General features: G+C 50.8%; 1 protein-coding gene across 1 annotated transcript; it reads right to left on the bottom strand.

Moving 5' to 3' along the window:
- Positions 1 to 3219: 3219 nt before the first annotated feature.
- Positions 3220 to 7500, bottom strand: LOC119349655 (protein CHUP1, chloroplastic-like). The gene is made up of 6 exons (XM_037617737.1): positions 6068 to 7500; positions 4970 to 5101; positions 4708 to 4889; positions 4485 to 4596; positions 3551 to 3685; positions 3220 to 3468 (listed from the first exon to the last, which is right to left on the bottom strand). Exons 1-6 carry the CDS (start codon positions 7217 to 7219, stop codon positions 3340 to 3342), a joined length of 1842 nt encoding a protein of 613 aa, XP_037473634.1. The 5' UTR covers positions 7220 to 7500; the 3' UTR covers positions 3220 to 3339.
- Positions 7501 to 8466: the final 966 nt, after the last annotated feature.

Here is an 8466-nt window from a genome sequence, read left to right as displayed (position 1 = left end):
AAAGGTTTTCCCTTGATAGGTTTTCTATTTTACCGGTCTCATGGTGGTAGTTGGGAGACCAGGTTATAGGATCGTTTGCCGTACTATCAAGGGGGGCTCTCAAGTTGGTAGCTTGATCGTATCGTTAGTAGAGAGCTCAAACCATTGCATCCTTGCATCTTGTTTCTTGGTTCTTGTTTGGTTCTCTTTATGAATCTTAGAGCTTATGGTCATCTTGATGACAAGCTTGAGTTCATCGGAAACGGACTTCGCATGCGTCTTCTATGATGTTTTCGGTGTTGGAGGTTTTACCAGTCTTATCCGAGGAAGAGTTCTCACCATTTTCTTATGGGCCTTTTCTAATTTGCTTCTTATTGATATTTCTTTCAAGATTGTGTTAGCCCTTGTCGCTAGCTTTCCAACAAACTTGGTTTCATCAAATTTGGAGTCCGTTTTCAAAAGTTGTGGCAGTTTTGGTGTTCTGAAAAGGCTGCAGCGGTACTACCGCGAATTGGAGCGGATGTAATTTTTACTACCGCTACAGAGCAGTACTACCGCGGCTCCTACAGCGGTAGTACCGCTCCGGACCAAAAACTCATCCCAAGTCATGTGATGGTAGGTCCGGATGTAATTTTTTAGTACCGCTCGCAAGTAGTAGTACCGCTACCCTTAGCAGTAGTACCGCTACCCCTAGCGGTAGTACCGTGAGGTCAAGCGATACTACCGCTCCGACGGTTCTTCTGGCCTTTTTGCCTCCTCGCTGTTGTGTTTCGAAGGGGTAGTACCGCTCTGTGCGGGCTGTGAGCATAACGGTTGGATTTTTTTCCACCTAAAAAAGGGGGTCTTCTTCCCCATTGAATCTTATCCCTTGAGCTCGTGTTCTTCCCCCATTGTTGACCTTCTTCGAGCTTGCTAACTCTCAATCCCTCCATGGATTCTTGCTAGTTTTTTAGGTAAAAGAGAGAGGAGATCTAGATCCACATTTTCACCAATCACTTTCTCCTCTATGTAAGGGGAACCCCTTGGATCTAGATCTTGGAGTTCTTGGTGTTCTTCTTCTTGTTCTTCCTCTCGTCTTCCTCCCTAGCATTAGTTGCTTCGGTGGGATTTGAGAGAGAAGGACTTGGGCACTCCGTGTGCCCTTGCCATTGCATTTGGTGCATCGGTTTGAGTTCTCCATGTGATACGTGGAAGTTACAAGTTGAGAAGCTTATTACTCTTGGGTGCTTGGTACCCTTGAGCTTGTTACTCTTGGGTGTTTGGACACCCTAGAGCTTGTTCCTCTTGGGTGCCTTGGCGCCCTAGACGGTTGATGTTGTTCGGAGCTCAATCATTGTGGTGCAAAGCTTCGGGAAAGCGTCGGGGTCTCCAATTAGGTTGTGGAGATCGCCCCGAGCAATTTGACGGGTACCGGTGACCGCCCCTAAGGGTTGCCAAAGTGTACGGGTTCGGTGACCGCCACCAAGGGTCGCCATTTGTACGGGTTCGGTGACCGCCCTCAAGGGTCCCTTAGTGGAATCACGGCATCTTGCATTGTGCGAGGGCATGAGGAGATTACGGTGGCCCTAGTGGCTTCTTGGGGAGCATTGTGCCTCCACACCGCTCCAAACGGAGATTAGCATCCGCAAGGGTGTGAACTTCGGGATACATCATCGTCTCCGCGTGCCTCAGTTATCTCTTTCCCGAGCCCTTTACTTATGCACTTTACTTTGTGATAGCCATATTGTTCTTTGTCATATATCTTGCTATCACATAGTTGCTTATCTTGCTTAGCATAAGTTGTTGGTGCACATAGGTGAGCCTAGTTGTTTTAGGTTTTGTGCTTGACAAATTAACCGCTAGGTTTATTCCGCATTTATTCAAGCCTTAACCGTAATTATTTTAAAGCGCCTATTCGCACCCCCCCCCCCACCCACTCTAGGCGACATCCTCGATCTTTCAGCATGAACAATGGTTGATAAGATAGTCTTATCTTAAGTCTTGCATGTGATTTAGAGATGACAAAAAAATTATCTATAATGGATCATCTCTTAGCCTTATCTTCAATAACTAGCAATTCTAAAAATGTGGTGAGACATATTGTGCTAAGAGATCACCTCTTGTCTTCTCTTAAATAAGAGAAGACAAGCCTTTTCTTATGAGTTCTCTCTCCTCCACCTCATCATTTATCCTACGTGGCACTCATAAGATAGCACCATTGTACATGCCCTAATTGACATGACATGTAGAAATGAGATGCAATATTGTACTCCCTCTATAAGGGAAATATAAGACGTTTTAGATCTCCGTTTTAGATCTCAAAGATCTAAAACGTCTTGTATTTCCCTTACAGAGGGAGTAATATACATATTCCATGTGGTCTGGGAAGGATGAATAATGAGCAGTTCCAACGCGCCCTTTTCCATCTATTTGATGTTGTTATGCCCAATGCAAATTCTTGTGTATTTACATCCTACCGACTGAGTTAATTTCATTCTTGTGCAAAAGTACAAATGTGTGCATGTTACTGGCATGTTCTCTTGGAAATCCATTGATGACTTTTTGGATCTTTCAGAACAGGGGAACGGGTACAATATGTAGGGATTTTGGATGAAGTATATTGTTTGGATTGTGCTACTGGCAGAGAACCTCATTGTTAGCAATTTGTAAAAATTGCATTCCCAGTTCATATTATGAAGGCTTAAACAGAATGTTTATTTATTTATTTTGCAATAAACATGTTGAAGTGTTATAGTTGTGGGCAACATTTCATGAAAGGAATAGCATTACTGGTGGTCTGGACTCTGGACACAGAAAACCCCGATACTTTATAGAAGGAATAACGGTAATGACTTTGTTTAATTTTGTGCAAATCATCACGAATGTTATTTCTTCACGAATTTTGCACACAACTAGAACCATAGGATATGCAATTTTGTTTGGGAGCAGGATTGAATATTCTATGAAAAATATCGGTAGTTTTTACACATGGGATTACTTTCGCATGGGTCAATCACAACAGATGTTTTGTAAAATAAACTACCGTATAAATGCATCTTGATGTTCCGTGCAACGCACGAGCATCTTGCTAGTATATAGACGTATTTTAGAGCGTAGATTCACTCATTCTGCCCCGTATGTGTCCATATTAGAATCTCTAAAAATACTTATATTTAGAAACGGAGGGAGTATATATATCTACGCGGGATCGCGCTTTCGCCGGTGTTCACGAGTTATAGCAAACACACGGCTCTGGGAGACTTCAGTGAGAACGAAGAAGTGTTCATTGATCATGATAAATTGTGTGAAGTGTTTTCGTTACAGGAAACATATGAACTTTCCTCTGACAACGAACGGTATATGGTACTCTTAGGTCTGGTCTCAGCTTCTGCCAGCGGCGAGCCTTTGCTGTTGCAGGTGCTGCTGATCGCGCTGCGACTGGAGCACGTTCGCCTTCTCCTTGATCTCCTGGAAGGCCCACATCGTGTCGCCGTCGAATCCGCCCGCGAACTGTGTGAAACGACATGGTTGAATTTGAATACCTTGCACAAGTATGGGGATAGAGTGAGCGTATGAGAAAAATGGGGTGTACCTGGTGCACTCTGAAGGCGAACCGGACTCCCTGGAGCATGAGCTCTTCTTCGTCGGGGCCGCCCTGCGTGGCCTCCAGCTCGGAGGAAACCCTTCTCAGATACTTCCTTGCTAGTTTCACTGACTGAATTTTTATCTGCAGCATCAAAACTCAACTTGTCACTGGAATGCCATTTTTTTCAGAGAAACTAGTGGTGACTGTCACTTGCTACTCATGCGCAGCTTACAAAGCTTTTTATCCAGTTAATTCACAGACCAGTTGTGAGCTACCTAGGAAAATAAACATTTTCCTAGCCAAAGTTGCAGAACAGGATCATTGCCTAGTTTAAGAGCAGAATCTCAATGGAGACAATGCACATGTAGCAGGTATGCAAAGGATATTTTTTCTGAAAGTTTATGAATGAGAATACTAGCCTAGTAGTGGGTACACTTGCGTATAGCCAGGATCAACTCAAAATATTCGATCCTACTAAAAATCCATCTGCTGCATAAAGAACTATGTAGTATCTAGGACCAATAGTTATATGGCATGATGCCATTTGTTCGCCTTTTGTTTAATTTCCTCTGGCGGTTGTAAATAAAGTAAAAGAAAAAACTAGCACAATTACGATCAGTGTGTTCAGATTTGCGTCTTAGTTTCAGAAGGGGGTACTATCATTATTTGCCACTAGTTCATGCAAAAAGCAAAAACAAATTCACTACATTCGAACACCGACACAAGCCATAGCATTCTCAATACGCCAAAATCAGCAGCTTCTTGGTGCCAAGACCATGTGCCATATAGCTAATATTATTCAAATGATTGATCTATATTGGTACCTTCCTACCTAGTGCATCATTCTATACTGGGGCTAGGTTCTAACAAGAAATTATGCTTGTTCCAATGATTGGTCTGTTTGCCTGTATGTCATGTGCTACTAGATAACTGAATTTACCTGACTGACAATTCCGGTGTCCTGCATCCACTCCCATGGGATCTGGAACCCGCGGTACCGGTTCATGGCGCCGTCGCGCACACGGGACAGGCTGTACACCCCATGCTCCAACCTGCCGACAACCATGACTGATGAGCACAAGGAGCAAGCAGAGAGCCGAAGCTGGCCAGTTGCTCATAGGTAGAAGAAGATGAATGACAGGAACAGGAAGAGAACGGCTTACTTCTCAAAGAGGGCCTGCATCTTCTTGAGAGCAGAAGCGCAGGGCTGCCGCGGATCGTCGCAGAATGATGCGGCCTCCGCCTCGACCTTCTTGAGGTCGCGGTAGCCGAACGCCGCCTCGCGGAGCGCGTCCGCCTTCTGCTCCGGCCAGTCGAAGTGCTTGAGCACTGCCCGTTCATCCACCTGGAATTGAAAATGCATCAGTCACCTAGCCCTTTACAAAAATAGCTGAACTTGGGACTCGGAGGGTGGTTAGCACGTACGAGGCGTGAGAGCTCGACGTCGAGCCACTTGACGAAGGTGACGACGTCGTCGATGTCGACGAACGCGGCGCCCTCCACCTCCTTGATGAGGAAGCGGATGAAGTCGCCCTGCCTCTCCACGTCCGACCTGATCTGCAACCCCACACACACACCAAACAGTCCGTCAGCCTTAATTATTTATAACTCCCATCAATCCAAGCATGATCAAGAGGCAGATCAGTCTAAAAAAGCATGATCAAGAACTTTTAAGCGAGCAGTAGCACATGTTTTGGTTTCAATTCAAAGTTTCAAACTCTCCTCGCGCGGCTCTCAAGAGGAAAATGGCGCCAAGCAACGGTCAAGGCTTCAGCACCACCCGGCTCCAACGGCTAGTAGACAGACAGGTCCACGAGACTGTGCCGCTGCTGACCGCTCCAGCACAGCCACTACCGGTAATAATTTTTGAAAAAAGAAGAAAGTCTCTCTCTCTCTCTCTCTCTCTCTCTCTCTCTCTCCGGTCAGCGTGCTCCGTGGGCCCTACGAGCCAGTCTGACAAGGAGCAACTTTGGATCCTTTGCCATGCCCTGGATCCACTGCAACCAATGCCGCCATTGTTTTTTCCTCCTCCTTTTTTGTTCCCAACCGAATTGTCCTATCTTATCGAGTTCCTCCAAAAACCACAAAAAATCCAAGACAAACAAAGACACGCGTGCGTGAGAGGGGTGGCGAGCTCGAGAAAGATGAGCATGCATGGAAAAGGCCACTCTTTTCACCTCTGTATTTATCTGTATGTTGTTCAGCTGTTGGTGTGTGCCGTGTGCCTGTGAGCGTGCACAGTTCGCGCCCCAAAAGAGGATCGCTTTCTGGTGCTGCGTTCTTGTTCCGCACCGCGTGCAAAGCAAAGCAACCACTCTCACCGGCGACTGGTTGATTTGATCCACCCATCTAACCACCACTTGTCAGCTACTACTCCGCGTCGGTTTTCGTGAAACCATTTTTCGGCTTCGGATTTTGTCTAACGCGACGACGATGATTATAGTGCTTGAAAGAAATTAAAACTGGAGGGAAATGTGCTTGAAATGTGGGTTTGGTTTTGGGTGGATTTTGGGCTGGGCTTACCGCGATGAGGTGCGAGGAGCGGTTCTCGATCTCGCCGATCATGTCCCGGGCGTTCGCGGCGCCGGAGCCGCCCGTGCCGCCGGCCTCGGGGCACGCGCCGCCCCCGCAGTCCCTCTTGGAGTCGCGCCGCATCAGCGAGTGGTAGAACTCGACGACCTCCGGGACGCGCCGCACGCACGGGCCAGAAGGGGGTGGTGGGGGAGGCGGGGGCGGGGGCGCCGGCGCCGCGCCGCTTGAGGTCCACGGCGGCGAGCTCGCGCTCGCGCTCCGGGTTGCTCGCGCCGGCATTGACGGTGGGGGCGGCGGCGGCGGTGGCGGGGGTATCGGGGGCAGCTTGGAGAGCTCCGGCTTGCGGCCCGTGGATGCCGCCGTGTCGGAGGAGCAGGACGGCGTGGACGAGCCGGACGAGGAGGAGGTGGCCGGCGAGGCGCGGGACGAGCCGGAGAAGTACGACTTGGGCTTGGCGTGTGTCCGCATTGGAGGCGGCGGAGGTGGTGGTGGAGGAGGGAGAACGGGCTTGCTCGCTGGCTTGGCCGCCGTGTCGCCTCCTCCCGCCTTGGTGGAGCCGTCCGACGACGAGCAATCGTCGGCGCCACCACGCTGCGGCGGCCTCGCCATCTCCGCCATCCGCCTCTCCATCTCGGCAATCCTCTGCTCTTTACTGGAGACATTCGCCACGGCGGCGTCGAGCTCGGCGCGCAGGCGTGCGTTCTCTGCCTGGAGCCGCGACATGGCGTCCCGGCACCGGCCGAGCTCGGTCTCGAGGAAGGGCACGATGACGACGGTCTCCTTGAGGATCTTGTGCTCGAGCAGCTCGGTGCGCAGGCGGGACTCGCGCTCCTGCAGCTCCTCGACGAGGCGGGCGAGCTCGGCGGCGTCCGGCGCCGTGGCCGCGCGCGCCGGCTGCACCTGCGCGGAGGAGCGCGGGAAGTAGACCCCGAAGGAGCGCGCGAAGGAGCCGCCGCCGCCGCCCTTGCCCCCCGAGCTGGGCGGCGCGGGCGAGCACTGGCCCGAGGGCCGCCGCGCCGCCGCCGGGACGGGGGCGGTGCTCTGCGACGGTGGCGGTGGCGGTGCCTTGCGGGAGGAGGAGGTCTTGGGCGTGGCCGGGCTGCGCTGGAAGCCCATGGCCGCCTTGACCCTGCCGGCCACCATTGCTGCGTCCGGCCGTGGAAGAGTACGCAATGGGCAGCTAGGTTTGCGCCACGGACATGTTCCTCCTCGCGCTGTGCTGCTTGCTCGCTTCACTCTCTGGCCGTGCGGGCCGTGTGTGCTTCTGGTTGGCAGGTGAGCGGCGAGGTGAGAGGTGTGGGGTGTCGAGCTCGAGGACGGAGGGAGGAACGGTCTCTGGCTGGTCTGAGCGTTGGGGAGTGAGGTGTCCGGTCTGAGCGGTAAAATAGTGGAGCTGGTCGGGGAGTGCGGTGAGGTGGTGGAATGTGAACGTTGGAGCGCTCGATGCGATGCACCTGCTTTGCTCGCTCGCTCGCACGATCTGAATCTCGAACTATCTATACCTATCTATGCTACTCCCTCCGTTTACTTTTGTAAGTCGTTTCAGACAACACAAAATGGGTTGTTTTGCATATTGTCCGAAATATCTTCAAGGTCTTATAAAAGTGAACAGATGGAAGTACACATCTTGACCTTTTTCGCTTTGCATATCCCGTTTCCTCAACAGCTCTTTGAGGTGTGGATTAGATTACTCTATAATTATCATCGGTTGATCAGTCTCGACAGACAGAAAAGTGTAGTAGTCTATAGGATGTCCGTTTTGCTTCGGCATGCTGCTGCTTCATTGATGATCCTCCGGAAGACGACGACATCCAGAGTCTGCATGTTATTTACTACTGCCACTACGTGCGTGTGCTTCACATCACATTAAACACTTGAATGTTCAGAAATCTTTGCAAAACGCAGGACGTAAATCCATGGGACGAACGGACGGACGGACGGAGGATGCGATGGTTGGCGAGTGGTGTGTATCTGGCCCATGCAATGCGATGCATTTACATCCAACATATAAGAGCAACGTCAATGTGCTGACCTGTTTCGTCTGCGCATGTCGGTTTGGGTCACCGCAGACAAAAAGATCGGTCAAACATGTCGATTCAAACGGACGCGCGTCCACTTTTCGTCTGTGTGCTGACCCATTTCCGATCCAATTTTGCCTCTCATTTGCGTTGGCGTGGACACGAGACGGACGCGCGCGGCGAGTGCCAACTCCTCCCCCTGGGGCACCGGTCGCTGGCAAAGCAACCAACATTTCTCTCCAATTTACAAAAACCTTCCGCCCGCTCCCACTCCCAGCCGCTCGCCATGGACGACGCCCCCGATGCCGCCGCTGGCCTCGCCTCCCTCGCCTCGTCCGGCCTCAGCTCCGCCCCCTCCGACAAAGGCAAGCC

This window comes from Triticum dicoccoides, chromosome 1B, assembly GCF_002162155.2.
Source record: "Triticum dicoccoides isolate Atlit2015 ecotype Zavitan chromosome 1B, WEW_v2.0, whole genome shotgun sequence".
NCBI classification, from domain to species: domain Eukaryota; kingdom Viridiplantae; phylum Streptophyta; class Magnoliopsida; order Poales; family Poaceae; genus Triticum; species Triticum dicoccoides.
Note: the sequence above shows the minus strand (reverse complement) of the source record. Positions and strands in the feature narration are given on the sequence as shown.